The 20,896-nt window shown below is 33.7% G+C and overlaps 2 protein-coding genes across 2 annotated transcripts; both read right to left on the bottom strand.

Annotated features, from left to right (window-relative positions):
- Window positions 1-12,049: 12,049 nt before the first annotated feature.
- Window positions 12,050-12,487, bottom strand: LOC133323129 (keratin-associated protein 19-2-like). Its single transcript, XM_061532084.1, has one exon. It carries the CDS (start codon window positions 12,485-12,487, stop codon window positions 12,050-12,052), a length of 438 nt encoding a protein of 145 aa, XP_061388068.1.
- A 7,481-nt stretch (window positions 12,488-19,968) lies between these two features.
- On the bottom strand, window positions 19,969-20,313 carry LOC133323130 (uncharacterized). The gene has a single exon (XM_061532085.1). The coding sequence runs from the start codon at window positions 20,311-20,313 to the stop codon at window positions 19,969-19,971; it is 345 nt and encodes a 114-aa protein (XP_061388069.1).
- Window positions 20,314-20,896: the final 583 nt, after the last annotated feature.

Genomic DNA, 20,896 nt, shown 5'->3' on the forward strand with positions numbered 1-20,896 from the left:
AAAATGCAGTAAAAAGTGTATTCCCGTTGATCGTACTATGCTCATATTTGTATGGATGGTGTTTATTCACGCCTTTGTTATTCAGGCAAATTTAAAAAAAAACGGTATCTTAAGATAAACGCATATTACATGTTCAGAAATTTTGAGGTATATTTACTATTTATGCTATAAGTCCGCATCCACGCGGAATTTTTAAAGTTTATAGAGCTTATGTTATGTACACCGTATATCGAGACAGGCCCTGAAGTCTCGATATACGGTGTACATCTCTTTAAGATCTGTTCAGCGGTTTTGGCGTCTATAGGCCCTTCGCTCCCCTGATAAAGTAATCAAGCATATACCAATGATCAATTAATACGCAACCTAAATGCTGCAATATATACTAATTTTAATTTTTAAATTAGGAAAACTCTGGACATTTATATGCTCGCATTAACACTACATATTGGCATTTTTTGTTTTCTTTTTTAAAGTCAAACACACCGTTAATAATTTTTATCAATTTTACACAATTGTTATGTCCATGGAAACAGATAATGACACGTAATAACCAAAATTGCTATTTTGCACATCTTATTATCGATCACATCCATCTGTTACTTCCCCACAAAATGGTATTTATTATAATCCATATATTTTTGTAATCCAAGTAACATTTTTTTATATAAATATTAGCTGGACCCGTGGCGCTTCGCTGCCTCTACTAAAGTGATTACCATAGGAAAACTATTTGTATGCAGTTTAATAGCTAATATTTATAAATATGCACGATATAGGTATTTTAGTAGCACCAAATTCGAACATTACTGTTCGACTATAGATAGTGTAATACCAGTAATAATATCGTAACAGCTGGTTAATGTATAATTTATTTGATTCGATTCAATAGAAATATATTTTTAAATAATGATGATATTAATAAAAATTTAGCGTGACTTGTCTCCGTAGGATTATACACTAATATATTTTCTCCAATATTCACATGTTTTTCATTAATCATCAAAAATCATTCATTCCCATTACCACCAACCTTTATGTCTGTATTCTCATATGATTCCCCGTTATATGGCTGGGACCCCTTCCACGCTCCGATTAATTTCCTTTAAATCCCTGCTATATAATCCTTACTATGATTGAATTTGTTATTTTGTTTCATTGCCCAAAAAAGTTTTCAAAGGACTGCATTATCACATTATACATTTTTACAGAACCTAAATTTAGCATTTGTCTTAATTGCACATACCTTAGAAAGATAGAATTTGTGGCAACTGAGATAGTCGTTTCCTTTATATATCATCGAAATATTAGTTTTAGCCATATCCGTTTGATCAACTAAACATAATTTCTCAAGTAATAGGCACATTTTCTTTTATGTCATCTATGATGACAATCCACCACAGATTTCGGATTTTTATAACTTTTAATCCATAGTACTTATCATTCCATTGCATACGTTTGTTCAATTCATAGTCGGTTTTTTTCAATAGTGGTAGAATGTTTGAAATTAAAAATAGTTTCAAAATAGAAATGTTATTTTTTCACAAACTGACAAAATGTAAAAAATTATTATGTCAATAATTTTTCATTTTACACAAATTTTATTCCAATATGTGATAATAATGGAGAGATGAAAAATATCAAACATTAGCGGAATTACTGAACTGGTGGTAATTATCATTGCTGATAATGATAAAAGGAACAAAAGTTATAAATCCAAAATTCCTGGTTTGGAACAATTTTTTACATCCTGGTCATTTAAGATGGATTATCTGAATATCATACATACTTTTATAAATTAATTTATTCAAGATATTCAGATATACATATGTATAGAAAATAGATATTAGTTCAGAGGTATGATTACTTTTGATGCTAAAACTACGCATCAATTCGGAACTTTGGACGTTTATCTAGTTTGTCTACCATGGGATGGCATTACTTACTGCGAAAATTTCAGAAAAATCTGTTCAGCGGTTTTTGTGTCTACAGCAAAAAGAATTTCCATTTTCTATATGTAGATTAATTAAATGCAATGGGGAGTACATTTCTCCCATTGTACCACGCCAAATTGTATAGATATGAAGTTTATTTGCAACCATGTTACTCAGACAAATTCTGAAGTGGGAATCTCTAAACCTTTTTAAGATATAAGCTTAGAAAATGAATGTTACTTCGGAGATACAATTACTTTATATAGCCTATGTTATTTCCCTCGGATGGCATGACATGCGGTGAAAATCTCAGTAAAATCTCTTTAACGGTTTTGAGTCTAGAAACCAAACATTTTTTATTTCCTACATGTAAATTATGTATGTATGTGCAAAGGGGAGTGCGTTTATTCCTAATCGTACCACGCCCATTTTTGTATGAATGATGTGTATTTATACCTACATTATTCAGACAAATTTTGAAGACGGTGCCTCTAGCCGTTCTTAAGATATATGCATATTACATGTTCCGAAATTTTGAGGTATGTTTACTATTGATGCTATAACTCTGTATCCACGCGGAATTTTTGAAGTTTATCTAGCCTATGTTACTTTCAGGACATGACATGACATACTGTGTAAATCTCATTAACATCTGTTCAGCGGTTTTTACGTCTATCGGTAACATACAAATAAATTTTTTTCTATTTTAAATGTTGTATAACATTGACATGTGTCAAAATATATTTACATAAAATGACGGTCAATTAAACAGATGAAACTGGTGATTATAATGAAAGCGGTAATATATTAACATGAATATAATCATGAAAAATTTCGTATATGAATCTCATATCATATCACAAATATAATTTTTTCCAAAAAGTGTGAGTTTCAGAACCTAGTGCCAAGCAGATACTCTGAGGAGCCAGAGGATACTTTGATGGTTATAGCACCAACCGAAGCCTTATTATATTTTCAGGCAGGAATATTGCGACCGTCTGCGACCTTTCTTAAAGTAATTGCAGATAATGTAAAAATAGTCTTTGAAAATTGCATGTAAAAATTTAGTGAAAACCAGTAAGGAAAGTTGTAAAGTCGGACGGGGCCGACTATATTATACCCCTCACCACTTTGAGTATATTCTACAGATGCAGATGCATTCTAACAGACGTCGCATTTTTGAAGAACCATTAACATGAAATTGGATGAACTAAAATATGTTATCTTTGTCTAAATGTGAACCGACTTAGATCAATCCATAAACATGTCATTCTGCAACCTATACTAAATGTTTTATTTGGTCAGAAATATAGTCGTTTGTTACAATGGGACAAAATTATGTAAATTAATTTAAAGCAAATATCAATCGGACACCCGTTGATTATTTGATGCCCAATATACATGAAGTCGGTCCTAGGGGGCCACCACTTTATAACGATAGCAGCACGTACAGCTAATAGTCCGAACCATGGAGGTATATGATGGTATGATAACTACCGGCTACAAACATTTTCAGCCGGTTATACGTGTATTTACTACGAACAAGGACAATACAACAAACGAAGGATTGCCTTTTTTATTGCATCTACAGAGTCGTAAAATGGTATACATTTATAAAGCTTATTATAAACCTCACATATAATTACGCGCGTTACGTGGACACATTTAATTTTATTTCAACAACTAAAAAACTCGAAGTGATATTGCCTCTTAAAAGTTTAGTAATAAAAATTGCTCGGAGCATTAAACGTTTTCTCTCAAGAGTTGAGAGATCTATAAGTTTCAATCTATGTTCATAAGACGGGAGAGATTAATCTGCATTCCATGGTAAACCTCTAAGAGCCAAAAGAAGAAATAGTTTTTGAACTAATTCTAATTTGTCAGAATAACACTTGTAGAATGGGCTTCAAAGTACGCAACAGTATTCCAAGGTAGGTCAAACAAGAGTGACAACGAACTCGAACTCTTTAGACCTACGTTTTATAAAGCCTAACAAATCTCAATAGGTAAGTGTAAGAATAACGCAAATATCAACAAAAGGAGTACGATCCTATTGAGAAATTACAGGACACATGTCGTGTTCTAAAGAAAGATAGTTTTTTCATTTCTTGAGATTCAGAGACATGCATATAAAACTGGATCTCCTAAAATAAGGAAAAAATCCAGAAGACAACGACACTTTAAATATATTAGTAAGGGGTATATATAGAGTCGTGTTTTGTCTGCAGGCAGGTTCGAAGATGGGCTAATTCGGTACACGTTTAGGTATTTCGGGGTTCTTGAGCGCGTTTTTCAACCGAATTCGCTGAAATTTGGTACATTGGGTTCTTATTGAGTACCAAATTTCTCAACTAAAAATTATAAATATAGGTCCATTTTCGTGTAGCCCCTATATAAGGGTACTCTCCAATTTTCGGTATTTTGGGGTTTTTGAGCGAAGGAACATGATGTGGTAACTAGTGGTATTTACAGGTAATTAGTAAAATTTCTAGTTGATAACCAGTTACTCGAACTACTGGTTATATCAGAGTTTTATTCTATCATACGACAATCATAAAAATGAAATAAACATTTGTATGTGGCGAATTTTATTTAATTGTGAAAATCATATAAATGTTAGCGTTCCTTAAAATCTATGTTGTTAGTCGATGTCAATGATCAATGTCTTATTTTTTTACATGTTATCTCACTTTTCGTGGATGTTATAAGACTAAAAAAAGTTAAAATAATAAACGTTATTTTATTCATTAGTAGGAAAATTTCATTTATTCCTGACTTCCCATACATTTTTGCGAAAAAAACATACCCTAAAACGAGAAGTTCAGAAAAATTTTGGAATTCAATTCGATATTTGACAATGAATACCTATCCCCATAAAAATCTTCTGTGTTATTTAAAAATATTTTTCGCATACGAGTCAAATGTATATGGGAATCCATGCAATTAGTACATCAAATGAAATAAATTATATTTTAACATTTTTAGTATATTTTATTTCATATCACCAAAAATAACAACAATAACTTATAGGTTAATACTTTTTTCATAATTATAATCAGCTTTATCTCATAGAAGTACCGAAACATTATTATTAAGACTACTTATAGTATAGTATCATCTGGGCAAGCAGACAATACGATTAGTTTTTATGCCCCTCCATCTGTATGTGAATCAGACGTTGTCCCGGCCGATATAATCCATGGGCGACAATTAATTGTTTCGGGTCATCTGATAATTTAGAGGCTCCATTTCTATAACTATCACTAATAATTTGATTTGGTTTCTGAACTTGATTACAATATCTCCGCAAATAGGCGCAGTTGAAGGCTTCCACCCCATTGCGATTAATTAAATTGCACGCCAAGAATATAATCAGGAGAGCAGCGATTGAATTAGTCTTCATTGTGACTGTTGTGATAAGAAACTGAATGCAAAATACTTGAGGTAGTCTATTTTATATAAAACACATAACATAAAAATGTATTCAATTTATTTGAAATCTATTCCCAGAATGTGCAGAAGATTACACACTGGAAAAGGGGAATTTTTGTCTTCTTGAAAAACGAACAACGAAATTATTTTTAAACAAGACATTTCTTATTGCGTATATTTTCTTCCATCCATTGTGAAATGAAATTTCCTAATCTCATCTACTATAATTGAAAATATTACTAGGACTAACAAATTACGTGTTCGGTATTTCTTGTCGGTATTTTTAATTGTAATTTTGCACTTCAGTTTGAGGGTATATTAAAGTACATCATTTGGTGCATCCGACGGTGCGAAATGAAAAAAGTTAAATTTTGCCTTCCCTAAATATGAGATGAGTAGATAATTAAGTTAAAAAAAATATTATTTTAATATACATCATTTCTACGCGCGTTAAATTTGTATATGTTTAATAGAAAATACATGGAAAAGCATTAGTAATCGAGAAAATGTATTAAAACTAAAGGCAATATTTTATATTCATGAAGCTCACAAAAATATATAACTTCATTACTCTTAAAGTATTGCGTATATATTAAACGTTTTGCATATTAAAAAAATAATGTGTATTTCAATCAAGTCTTCCGTTTTTGGATTTTTTAGTTATGTGATCAGTATTTACTACAGATTTATGCACAGATAGAGGAACGTGGGCTTTGTATTTGATTTTTCAGTTACTTATTTACTCGACGTGGGTTAGAAACCCTTCTTTAAACTGATGCTATGGTTACCGGTATTGCTACTAAAATTTGTAACAATATACTAATATTTGGAAATAGATTTTCGTCAAATACTACAATCGCATCAAGTGGATTAGATCTAATCGCATCTAATCCACTTGATCTTTCGCTTTCCACATAGTGATCCACAGATCCACTTTCAGATATTTTTCATAAAATTGTATGATTTCTTTAAAATCTTTACATTACAATTTTATAATTCGCGATAATGTCTTAACGTTTTTTTTCATTTTCCAGAAATCTGCCTGTCATATTTAAAATTAGTTCTTTCAAACAAATGTAATTCTATAAAATATTCGGAGTTCGAACTTATAACATTTGACCTGAAACTTCTACTTCTTAGAAATAAATCCAAATTAAATCATACCATTTTCCCCTATTTCTTCCAATGATTCCACTATATCTTCTATATTTGTATGCCGTCATGCTGCTATCTATCGTGTTTCACAATATGAATGTAATAATTTCAAAAATATATTTGCTTCAAAAATATATATATATATATAATTCCACATAGCAAAGGAAACATTCTTTGATTTGTTAGATACATTGTCAACAATTTTATACATATATAGTTTAAAGGGCGAATATGGCTCGATATATATGAATATATAAGGTTAATTATCGAACCTTATGTTCCAGTTTTTTTTCGTATCTTCGACAGATAAGTCTTAAAAACAAACCCAACCACGGAAGAAATCATATAACTATTTTAATATAAACAAGTGAAAAAGCATTAAGTTCGGCCGGGCCGAACTTTGGATACCCACCACCATAGATATACTGACAGGTAATAGAAATGAAAATATAGGGAACATACCAAAAAGTGGATTATGTAAACCATAATACAAATTTCAGAAAATTTTAATGGATAATTATACCCTCAGCCTTATGGCTAATGAGGGTGTACACACATTAACACGGTGAAAATGTGCCTTTTAGAAATATTGGTTCTAGACCCCATGTTTCTTTGGACAAAATCCGTTTCAGAAAATTTAGATTTCATCCATCTATTCATTTGCCCATCTTATTATTTCTTCCAAACTTAGTTCAAATTCTAAGATGGGGAATATCGGTTCAATCCTTCTGGAAACTCCACACAGGGGCTAGATCTAAATGCTGTTATAGTTCATTATCAAACCTTACGTTCTAATTTTTAATCTCGCTATCCTCCGCAGGTGAAATGATTACAACAGAGTCTTAGAACCAAATTCAAATCGCGGAAGAAATTAGATAACTATTTTAATATAAAAAGGGGGTTATATGGGGACTACTCCAAAAAGAGGGCGAATATTAATAAATTTTTGGTAGGGAGATTTGTTACCATATACGACTACAAAATACCAAATTGCAGCGAATTCGGTTGAAAAACGTGCTCAAGAACCCCAAAATACCGAAAATTGGGCCTATATTTATAATTTTTTGTGGAGAGATTTTGTACCTATTAAGAACTCAAAATACTAAATTACAGCTAATTCGGCGGAAAAATACGAGCAAAACCCCCCAAAATACTGCGAATTAGGAGGTACCGTTATATGGGGGCTACCAGAAAGAGTGGACCTATATTTATAATTTTTTGTGGAGATATTAAGTATCCAATAAGAAACCAATGTAGCAAATTTCAGCGAATTCGGTTGAAAACCGCGCTCAAGAACCCCAAAATACCGAAAATTTGGGGGTACCCTTACATGGGAGCTATGCCTAAACGTGGACCGATAAAGCCCATGTTCGAACTTGACCTTCCCGCAGACAAAAGACGACTCTATGCAAAATTTTGGCGATCTATGTCCATTCGCTTAGACGCTAGAGTGATTACAACAGACAGACGGACACGGTTACATCGTCATAGAATTTTACGCTGATCAAGAATATATATACTTTATAGGGCCGAAAATAATTATTTCGATGTGTGTAAAGGGAAAAACAAAATTAATATACCCTCCATACTATGGTGGAGGGTATAAAAAGGGGGTTATATGGAGACAACCCCAAAAAGGTTTGCGAATATTAAAAATTTTTGGTAGGGAGATTTGCTACCATATACGACCACAAAATACCACATTGCAGTGAATTTGATTGAAAAACGAGCTCAAGAACCCCCCATATTTATAATTTTTTGTGGAGACATTTAGTACCCAATAAGAAATCAATGTACCAAATTTCAGCGTATTCGGTTGAAAAACGCGTTCAAGAACCCCAAAACACCGAAAATTGGGAGGTTCTGTTATATGGGATCTATGCCTAAACGTGGACCGATATATCCCATATTCGAACTTGACCTGCCTGCAGACAAAAGACAAACCTATGCAAAATTTTAGCACCCTATCTCAATTCCTTCAGAAGATAGCGTGATTACAACAGACGGACGGACATGGCTATGGTGAAGGGTATAAAAACTGTTTTATTGTTGTTTTTTGTGATCAGAGAAACGTCCTTATTTTTGATGGATGACATCAAAACATCGGAATCCGAAAATTCCATCGGTGTTAAAAAGAGTACATGTCTGGCTATCGTATAAACTAGGATTATTGACTTCGCACAACAATTACCAAAATGGCGGAATCTTGAATTTTTTTTTTTTTTTTTTGGAAAATCGACTATTTTTGACCACAAAGTCAGTTAAAAAATAAGGAAGATCTTCACCGATTGGCTTTATCCTAGTCCATACGTGAGCTATACACTCCCAGAGAAACTTGTCAAAATTTGGAACCGATTGAATTATTAGTTTTTGAGTTATAGTGCCCGCCATTCGTAAAACACTGCTTCGAGAAAAATACGTTTAAAGTTTGAGAATCACTCTTGCCTTCACTTGATGCTGACACAATAAATTCGCTATATCTTCAAAAGTTCTTGAGATTTTCACTGGAAATTTTGTAGGGACATTCTAGAATTAGAGTAGATTCGAATTAAATCAAAAAAAAAAATTTGACACCAAGACTGGGGGGATCCCCTTAATTCGCTAAAACCGAAAAGAATACAGCACTTTCCACTTCTTCTACAATAGACTTCTGGATGTATTCTCCCATTAGTTTTATTAACTCGTTCTCTGTTCTGGGACTGAGGTATGTTGCATTTTTGGGTGTATTCTCTAAACATTTTCTAAGTTTACGTCTAACGACAGTATTTTACTTTACTTTCCCTCAAGGCGATGTCTTTCCTTTCACACAATAAAATTGTCTCAATGACCACTTTAACATTATACTTTTGTTTTTTTTTCAATATATCTGAAACTTGTTTGCCCGTAAAATGTTCTATACGTTTTGAAACATCTTTCATTTTCGATATAAAGTCCTGAGTCCTCATTATCGCATCTTTGTGGTATTCCTTTTTGTCGTGGTCGGTGAAGAATTCAAGAGCAACTCTCTAATTTGTAAAATGTGACAGAGGTAATTCTGGGACTTGGTGGTTGTTTCTTCCGCAACCTCCTTTATTTAAAATAAGATGCCGACCTTACAAAAATCGCCTTTTACTAAATCTGAATATGCGATACAAGAAACCCGGGGACGGGTAAAATATACGATACAAGAAACCTTGGGGCCGGACGGGTATAATTAAAGTTTACAAAAAGTACCTTTTGCTAAATCTGAATATGAGATACGAGAAACCCTGGGCCGGGCCGGGTATAATTAAAAATTTACAAATAACACCTTTCTCTAAATCTGCATATTCGAAACAAGAAACCCGAGGGCCGGGACGGGTATAATTAAAATGAAAAACAACTTGATTCGAACACTTTTGCACATGTAAGAATCAAAATATTAAAGGATTTTTAATATTTTATGTACAATTTATGCTCTTCTTTACACTGTTAATGTGGTTTGGTATATTTAATGTGGTATGGCAAATTTATTTATATAAAAAATTTTTGGTGGTGCCCCCCTGCTTACGTTCCTGAATCGAGCAAAATTATATATGGGAGCGATATTAAAATCTGGCCCGATTTTAACAAACGTATCATACACCATTGGGTATGCTGCACCACAGTGGCCTCTCCAAAATTAAATCTCAATCGATGCATAATTTGCATGAACTCAGACGAAACCAGTAAGGAATGTAGTAAAGACGGACGGAGCATATATGATACCTTTCACCACTTTGGGTATATTCGTCATATGCATCCTAACAGACGTCTCATTTTCGAAAGAACATTAACATAAAATTGAACGAACTTAAATATATGATCTTTATCTACATGTGAACCGACTAACATCAAACCAACATGCTATGTTAATCGGATAAAAAAAACTTTTGTGGGAGCTATATGTAGATCTAAACCGATTTTAACAAATCTTGACACGCAAAATTCGGTACATTGCAGTTCAGTGCGCTATGTCAAATTTCGGGCAAAACGAAAGATATATAAATATTTTGATGCACAATTTACATTAAATCGAACGAAAATATATATATGGTACTATATCTAAATCTGAACCGATTTCAACAAGGTTCATCCTTGGGCTGAATAAATGAGCTGTGCCAAATTTCATCCGATTCGGATCATTAATGCGACCTGTACTTTGTTTACAATTTAACATGGACAGACGGGCGGACGGATATGTATAAATCGACTCAGATAGTGAATTGCATATTCTCAAAAGGAAAAAGGTGTCTATCTCGTTTCCTTTTGCCTGTTACAAACAGATGCACAAAGACATAATACCCTGTACCACAGTGTGGTGAAGGATATAAAAATGTGAACCAATTGTTGACCGTATATGTCGAGTAATTCGCTAGTTAATGAGTTTTTACCCAATATTGGGGTAAATAATTGGGTATTTACCCAAGATTCAATATAAATACCCACAAATGTATATTTACCCAATTTACCGGGTATTTACCCAATCGATATACGAAAGCTACATCGGAACCGATTCCTCTCAAATTTGCATGTGTGCTTTTATGCGTGCTATAACAAAATTTGAAAGCCCTAGCTGCTTGTGATGTGAGGACTCAAAAATCTTCCATTGGGCCCATAGTGCAGTGGTCGGAAATTATGCCTGCCGCCGAAAAGAAGGAATTTTCTTTAACTGTAAACACTACAAAACCCTACAAAATTAAATAAAAATAGAAAATTCAATTTTTTGAAACCGAGAATGGTGGCGCTTGAAGCAGACTTTATTTATAGCTCAATTTTACTGTTATAATAAGTTCTTCAATATTTCTAATGATCATTATGCATTAACTGTTATACAATATGACGCCTGAATGTATGCTATAGATAAAGTATTTCATAATTTTATTAAGCTGACTAACAATCAGACTGAAACAAAATTAATACATTGTTGTTAAGAAGCTATTCAAGTTATTCGGAAAGCCAAATAACAGATCAACTTGAGGAAAATATAAAATATTCCTAAAATCAGACTGTTACACAAAATTTGAAACCAAACATTCTCTTGTATAATATGTCTACAGCAGAGGAACATTTTTCTTGTATTCGAAAGTTTTACAAATGGAGTAACAAAATGAAGTTACTTTTTAAGTTATTGACCCTCAAATTTGTTTTTTCGTTAATTTCACACAGTGACGTCTTTTCAAATTTACATGATCCAACTATAATATTTAACTCAGTTTACGCCAAAGATTTTTCTTCAAAATCATAAATTTTTATATGAAATCGACGTGATGAAAGGTATACAGTGTGGTTCACGGCCGATCATTTCATTTTTACTTCTTCCACAATGATTCCACAAAAGAAACGGTAATTGTGAAAATGGACTAAAAGGCATTTCTTCATGATTATTATAAATAGTTATTATTTGTTTTTCATTTGACATATAATCAATTATTCAAAACTTAAATATTAAATTACATCCATTCAAAATTATTTTTTTCCAAAATTGAGTCAAACAAACACACATTTCATTATCATATAAAATATATTTAATATTAATACCAGTGATCATGATGATAATGACCACGACCATATCCTCCATAACCATATCCACGTCTACCATAACCACCTCCCCATCCTCTGTTTCTCCAACCGCCTCCATATCCTCTGTTATTCCAACCTCTATAACCTCCGCCATAACCTACGCCTGCGTGGAATCCAAAGCCGGCACCATAACCACCACCAAAGCCTCCGCCATAACCGCCTCCATAGCCACCACCATAACCACCACGAGCCTTCCGTGCACCATCATTGGAATGGCTATCCCCAATATCCGCGATATCCATAAAATCAGTAGATTTAGTATCCTCTATAATCATCTCCTCCAATGGAGTATCTGCAGGATCTGCGGTATCCTTCTTCATAATTTCCAATGGAACATCTGTGGTATCCTCTATCATCAACGACTCAAATGAATCTACTATTGGTGTCATAGTAGTCATCATAATTTCCTCTGACACATCATGATTATCCGAAGTATCTTCAACAGCCGTTATTATACCCGCGAATAGGGTAAAAAGTAAACCAAAAAATAAAATCCGCATTTCGTTTAGTTGCCTCAGTATATTTCCGATCAACGTATTTCACTCTGAATTCCTTTCTGAAACTGAATTGAATTAACAGGATGTCAGTTATTTATATAATCTTGGGTTAACAAAAAAGAAACAGAACTTATGAATGGCACTCGATTAACTCTCCGATAAGCCCAGTTAAATCACTTTGTGATCTAACCACGCAAATAAAATAAAAACACTGAATATAACCCAAGCGCAAAAACTCCCCCACTTAATTCAAATTCATACTTCGTACAACTAAATTGTTTTCTTGCCCACAAGAATTAAACGGCACCGAGCCAGATAAACATTTTATTACAAAATAAAAACACAAACAAAGTCTGGAAGTGGCTATCTGCATTGGTCATTTCATATTCATATCAATTCCAGGCAGATATTAGGGTAAAATACAAACAAAATAATTAAGATGATTCAGGATGGGAAATTTTTAGGAACTCGGTGAATTTTGTCAAATATCTAAAAATAACTTTTGTTAATATTTTTATGCTCCATGCAACTATGTTGTGAGGATATTAAATGATTGTAGGGAACCCACAGTTTTTTTATCAACATTATTACTTGTACTTGTAATCATTTTAGCGCAGTGCATCTAGAATTAAAGTCATTGGAATAAGGAGGGGACTGGAAAAAAGATATGGGGAAACCCAAATTAGGATAAGACAAAGCAAATCTTAATGATTAACAATAAAGAAAAATACTAGAATAATAATATTCTTACATGACATCTCAGCCTGTAGGTACATTTACATAAGAGAGCGAAACGTTGGAACATTTAATTTGGCAAACCTTCTAACCCAATTCTTGGGTAATGACACTATTCACGAAACAGACCTATGAGTTGTGAATGAAAGACTGAAGGACTTTACTAAGAATAAAGCATTTTTAGAAGCTAGGGGCATATTAAGTTTATTTAATATGGGACAATTGTAAAATTCAGTGTTTAATCCAGTGGTGGTTGTGTAGGGTTTAGCATGGTCGACCCCATCCGAAATATAATGATTTGCTTACTGATGTTTGAATTCTAATAGAGAATAGTTATTTTTAAATACGGTGGGCGTGTAGCGTTTAGACAAATTTATTTCGCATTTAATGTGATTCCACAACAATTTAGGATTAATTGAGATACAATGAATGAATGCATGAAGACGGAATACAAAATTAAGATATGATATGTATGTAAATGATATGTTCTAACACTTCTAGTGAACATAACAATTGCAGCTATGAATCAAATACTATTTGGAGACTGATACGAACGGTAACGAGCCCCTTGTTTTATGATCTATGTTGCCATATAAAATAGTCATAAAACTGTAATAAATGTTGGTGAGAAGTCTGTCAACAATTTTATTAGCCATTTTGTTACGTCAGTATGGATACATATGTGATGTGTTAGAAATAATCTTCGACGATTTTTAATGGACTGGTAAAATAACATAAGTTATGTGTAGGCTTGAATATGTGTCCTCGATAGCAAGCGTACATTTCTGATGTATTATATTTTTATAACAAAACTAAGTATTGAATCTCGATACGAAGTTCATTACTGTGACTACAGTCGAAATCGCTTATAACGACGGACAAGGTACCGATGAAATTGGTCTTAAGCGATATGTCGTTATAATTGATATCAAAAAACAAGTGAAAAAGCGTTAAGTTCGGCCGGGCCGAACTTTAGATACCCTCTACCATAGGTATACTTACTGCTACTTGAAATGAAAACGCCGGTTAATCGAAAAAATCTGTTAATTGAACTAAAAAATTTAAACTAATATTTTGGGTGAATTTTCAAACACTTTACTTCGCTTAAAAGAAAACCCGGTTAACTGAAAATCTGTTAAGAGAAAGACTTTTTGTTACAAGAACACAAATTTATATGAAACGAGCACCGCTTAAGATAAAACCAGTAAGGAAAGTAGTAAAGTCGGACTGGGACGACTATATGATACCCTTTACCACTGGGGATACATATGTAGAATATGTATCCTAACAGACGTCGCCTTTTCTAAAAAAAACATTGACATGAAATTGAACGAACTTAAATATGCGATCTATAAGTAAACCGACTAACATCAATTCCAACACACGCCATTCTGCAACCTATTATAAATTTTGTAAGTAGATTTGGTGTACAGTCAACATGAATAGGTCGAAATTATATATGGAAGCTAATCTGAACCGATTTCAAGGAAACTTGCTAGATTTTTATTAATTTCAAATTTCGTGCAAATCGAAAGATATATAGGGGCTTTGGTACTCCATTTACCTTAAATCGGACAAAAATATATATGGGAGCTATATCTAAATCTGAACCGATTTTTCATTCGTTCATTCATTCCATTTTCAATAGGGTTCGTCCTTGGGCCAATTAAGTGACCTGTGTCAAATTTCATCCAAATCGGATCATAAATGCGACCTGTATTTTGTTAACAAAAATACATGGACGGACAGACAGACGGACGGACAGATGGGCATGCATAAATCGACTCAGAAAGTGATTCTACGCATATTCTCAAAAGGAACCATGGGTCTATCTGGATTATTTTTGCCTGTTACAAACATATGCACAAAGACATAATACCCTGTACCACACTGTGGTGAAGGGTATAAATATCATTTTTAAAAGGGCGGCGAAATTCATTACAATTTTTATCTACAACCCTAAAATTATGTTGCACATATTTCCCACCATCCACGCAAATATCTACGAAAAAAAGAAGTTCTTACCAAATTCATTATACCCTACACAACTATGTTGTCAGGGTATTATAGCTTTGTGCAGCCCCAAAAGTTTGTAACGCCGCGAAATATTGGTTCTAAACCCACCTTTACGTATACCAATCGTCATATCTCGACTAGCTGAGTCGATCTAGACATGTGTGTCCGTCCGTCTGTCCATTATAATTTATAAACACGATACAGGCCACAGTTATGAACCAATCTTCACGAAATTTTGCATGTAGGATGTGTTCTAGCCAATGAAGGACCCTATTGTTTTTGGAAAAGATAGATTAATATTTAGGGGATGAAATGGACCAAAAACTTTATTTTGTCGGCTTTTCAGGTCGCTCCAGAGGCCGCAATTATGGTCCAAACACACCGAATTTTTGCATGGAGAAGGGGCTCGGACCAAAGAATAAGCATGCCTGTTTTGATAAAGATCGGTCAATATTTAGCGGGTCAAATGGACCCTGACTTTTGTGTGAAAAATTACAAAATCTTTATTCTGGGGCATATATACTTGCTCCTGAAGGACATATACCCGAAAAGTTGATAGTATATCCAAGAGGAGTTGTTGACCTTCAAATTAATACCAATTATATGGCTGTATGTACTCTGATGTGGGAGTTATCCGTAATTAGAGGACGGAAATGTCGCGCTGATCGCTTTGAAATTGTACATGAAGTTCCGAAATATTGCCCAGGCTCAGAATATAGAACCGCAGAAAGTTTGCTTTTCGTGGTAGGTGTGCAGGGTATAATATGGCCGGCCCCGTCCGACTATACTGCTCCGCTCACTGGTTATATATATATAGATTTATAAATTTCTTTTTTTCAGATATTGATTGAAAACTTCGTTAAGACGCAACGAGTTTCGCTTACCCGAAGTTCTTTCAATTGAAAATCCTGCTTAAAAGAAAAACATTTTCTGAAATTAGGTTTTTTCGCTTAACCGAGTTCGACTGTATTGGTTCTAGACCCCATGTTTCATTGCACCTTTCCCACAAAGGTTCAACATTTTCAATATTTATAAATACAATATCAGGCGAATGAAATGTCCGTTTTGAACCAAACTTTGCACAACCTATCAGTCTAGATCAAGTCCGAAGGGAAGATTGGTTCCAACATCTGCTCTCTCCTCTGATAGCTCCATACATATTATATATATATACATATTTCGATGAAAAACGCGCTGAAGAACCCCAAACTACCGAAAATTGGGGGTACCCATATATGGGAGCTATGCCTAAACGTTTACCGATATAGCCCATTTAACGATCTATCTCAATTCTTTTAGACGCTAGAGTGATTATAACAGACAGGTGGACATGCTTAGATCGTCATAGAATTTTACGCTGATCAAGAATATATATATATATATATATATATGTACCTGTTTTAATGACTTATGCTTTCACATAAAATAGGCATAAAAAGCTAATTAAATTTGATATGAATGGTGCTAAATAACAGTTATAGTCATGTTTGTTACGTCAATAGTTCGAAGATTTTTTATGGTCTGCTAAATGTGATAATAAATGGGACTTCCAACAACAAAAATTCCGATTTGGACAACAATTTATAATTGTCAAACGGGCGATCACACTTATCTCAACGATGATGTTCAGTCTATGTACCGTACCAAAATGTTGATGCCGTAATGGCAAAATATTAATATGAATAAAAGTAAAATTCAAACGAATTTTTTCTCATTTTGTTCGGATTTCTTTATAAAATCTGGAACTGAATCAGAAACATTTAAAAATCGAAAAAAAGAGTCAGTCGGTGTTGACGACGGGTATAAACCCTCACCGTATGATTTGCCGGGGTCATCGGTATTACACATAGGTTTTATTATTTTTTTTAATATAAGGTATATGTTTTATCAAAGAGGTCTCGGATTTAATGTTGATCAAATCGGTTATTCAATTCGCTTCGAATCAAATTTACAAGTTTATAGAATATTGACCCTCTGTTGGTGAAGTACCAGACTTTGATCTCGACTTGGTAGGGATAATAGGTTGTGCAATGTTTGATTCAAATCGAACATTCCATTCGCCTGATATTGGATTTATGAATATTGAAAATTTTTACTATTTGAGGGGGAGGTATCAGAATGAGTGAGAATCAGAATCTTCAAACTTGATCTGTTGCTAAAGATAATAGTTTGTACAAAGTTTGGTTCAAATCGGATAGTCCGTTCGGATTAAATTTTAAAATTAATTTTCAGCAATATGTTGACCAGTTTATGAAAGAGGTACCAGAAGAAGTGGACTGTTTCCCCCATCTTCGAAGTTAAGGAATAATACGACGTGTAAAGTTTGGTTGAAATCGGTTACTCCCTTCGAGAGTTATCGTTCGTACCATCAGCCAGACAGAGAGAATTGTCCTCCCAAGGAAAAATCTATAATGCAAGTTGAATAAGACTTTGTGTTCCAAAATCTCCCATTAATGTTATTTTTTTCGTTTTTTCTTTTCTTTTTTCCTTTACAAAATTTGAAAAGTTTGACCAGATTTTATGTACGGGAACATGAATAATACACTGCGTATCATAACTATAGACGCACCTGGTCGGAAATTTTAATATTTTTCGATTTTAACCATACTTGAGTACGGCGACTTTTATGAACTGGTGCGTTGTCCTGCTAAAAAACGAGTCCTTGATTGTTGCTGCTTTCCCAAAATGGCAATAATTTGTCTTCCAAGACTTGAACGTACTCCATTGAATTCATGCGACAACATGGAAATGTCAAATAAAGCATTCCGTGGCTATAAAATGCTCCCAAGGCCATTAAGGAACCGCCACTGAAATATCGTATTAAGGGAACCCCACCCATTCTCGATTTTAATTTTTCAAGATTTTCAATGGGCTGGTAAATCAATACCAATGATTGTTAAGGTTTGCATCTTTGCACATATATATTTGAAGATTTAAAAAAGAAGAAAAATAATTTACAAAAATATTTTGTTATTGTTTTGTTGTTGTTTTTTGTAATTAAAAAAAAGTCCTTATTTTTGATGGCGGGCATGATAACTCCTCACTGGATCATCGGAATCCGAAAATTCCAACGGTGTTAGAAAGAGTACATGTTTGGCTCTCGTATGAACTAGGATTATTGACTTCGCTCTAAAATTAACAAAATGGCGGACCTTTGAAAAAATATTTTTGAAAAATCGCCGAATTTTGACCAACAACCAAGTTAAAAAATAAGGAAGATCTTCACCGATTGGCTTTATCCTAGTTCATACGATAGCTATACACTCACAGAGAAACGTGTAAAAATTTGAAATCGATTGGGTTATTAGTTTTTGAGTTATCGTGCCCGCCATTCGCAAAAGAGAAAAACGCGTTTAAAGTTTGAGAAGCCCTTCAGCCGTCACTTGATGCTGACACAATAAATCGGTTAAATCTTCAAGAGTTCTTGAGATTTTCACTTGAAATTTTGTAGAGACATTCTTGTATTAGTGTAGAATCGAATTAAATCAAAAAAAATTTTGACCCCGAGAATGGGGGGTCCCCTTAAGAAATACGATATTTAGGTAACCGTCACCTTGGGAGCATTTTATAGCCACGGAATGCTTTATTTGACATTTCCATGTTGTCGGATGACATCAGTGGAGAACGTTCAAGTCTTGGAAGACAAATTATTGCCATTTTGGGAAAGCAGCAACAATCAAGGACTCGTTTTTTAGCAGGACAACGCACCAGTTCATAAAAGTCGCCGTACTCAAGTATGGTTAAAATTAAAAAATATTAAAATTTCCGACCAGAATCCGATCGAGAACATGTGTGGAATCTTGACTCGTCGTGTCTATGCAGAAAACCGCCAATACCAAACATTATTTTATTTCCAAGAAGTGATTATCGATGAATGGCGGTCAATCGATGAAGACTTGCGAATAATTTTGATCAACAGTGTGATGGATAAAATTTTTGAACTTATTCAAAATAAGGGAGGCCCTACCCATTATTTATAAAAGTTATTTTATTTTATTTAAGTTTTAAAAAATTAATTTTTCTAATTTTGTAAAAGTGCGTCTATAGTTATGCAACACCAGCAATTTTGAAAGTGCAGAATTCGGCGAAATCATAAAGAATAAATTAATTATTTTTGTTGAATAATATGTGTTTTTGATCGTTTTATTGTGAACAATAACTAATTGGGTCCATTTTATTTCTCAACTAACATACCAATTGAATTAAGGGTGCGTCTATAGTTATGATACGCAGTGTAGGGTTTAGTTGATTGATTTCGCAATGTGATGTCTATTACTCTACTAGAAATCTCCAAAAAAATTTGATAACCAAATTATTAAATTTAAGCTGATAGTAATCGAATAACTTAACTGAGTAAATTTTCTTTGCAAGAATTGTGAATACTTAGTTCAGTCTCGTTTATTGGGCATATGCATAAACGAACAGCCTCCAGTAAAAATTTAAACACACATAATTGAGAAAATGTTTTTTTTTTATTATTCAGATCGATTTTACACAAAATTGAAATATATAGAACACCACATTAAATAGCTTTTACAATGCAAGTTATTTACTTTATAAACACAACACCATTTCATTTTCATATTTATATGGATATGGATTTAAATTTATCATATCAATCATTAGCCACCCCAACCCCAGCCACGGTGACCCCATCCTCGTCCCCAACCACCGTAACCGCCACCCCAACCACCACCCCAGCCGCCATAACCACCACCCCAACCGCCATAACCTCCCCAACCGCCATAACCTCCCCAGCCGCCATAACCACCGCCCCATCCACCCCAGCCGTGACGAACTTTGCGATCAGCAGCATTTTCGTGGTTTCCACCAACATCGGCAACATCTAAAAGATTTACACGTCTCTCAGCATAGTCTCCTGGTGTTTCTCTTTCGGCATCTTCCAAGGGATAAGCTCCAACAGCAACAATTATTGCAAATAGTCCCAGAATCCAAGTTAAATTCATTTTGGAATTGGGTGTACTTTCCTTTAACAGCTGATAATCAAAATCCTCCTCAATGTGATGTTAATTGAATTACTGCAAGTCGAATGTATAGATAACAAATGCACACCTGCGCTTTTATACGAATTTTTGTTGTAACAGGTCTTTGTTTTGAAAACGGCACGTGTAAATTGCAATGATTGACCTCTATTGTAAGGCACATTAAATTGAGATAGGCCTAATATTTTGGGGAGAAATTTATCAATAACAAACAGGTCTTAAAGCAATTGTGTTTATAGAATGTGGATTGTTATTTGATTTAGATGATCATTGCTTGATTATTCCGGATTAAGACTATTGTACCTACCACAAGCGGTGATCTATGTCGGAGCATTAAATTAATTATATTCCTACCAACGACTATTAAGAAAATAATTAATTTTGGTCATATTTCCATAACATGCAATTTACTCATTTGTTGGCCCAAGAATGACCAAATTGGTAAAAAATATAGCTCCCATTAATAACGTGGCAAGTAAGTAACTTATTAGTAAATATAAGAAAATGAAAAGCCAATGTTATTTCTCAAAGTTAATAATGCGAAGAC

This window comes from Musca vetustissima, unplaced genomic scaffold (assembly GCF_032173495.1).
Source record: "Musca vetustissima isolate MV318-11 ecotype Yass unplaced genomic scaffold, APGP_CSIRO_Mvet_v1 utg52245, whole genome shotgun sequence".
In the NCBI taxonomy this organism is placed as follows: domain Eukaryota; kingdom Metazoa; phylum Arthropoda; class Insecta; order Diptera; family Muscidae; genus Musca; species Musca vetustissima.

Excerpts from the sequence above, each read along its gene's own strand:
- LOC133323129 (XM_061532084.1), bottom strand. The coding sequence starts at position 12,487 with ATGACACCAATAGTAGATTCATTTGAGTCGTTGATGATAGAGGATACC.
- LOC133323130 (XM_061532085.1), bottom strand. The coding sequence starts at position 20,313 with ATGAATTTAACTTGGATTCTGGGACTATTTGCAATAATTGTTGCTGTT.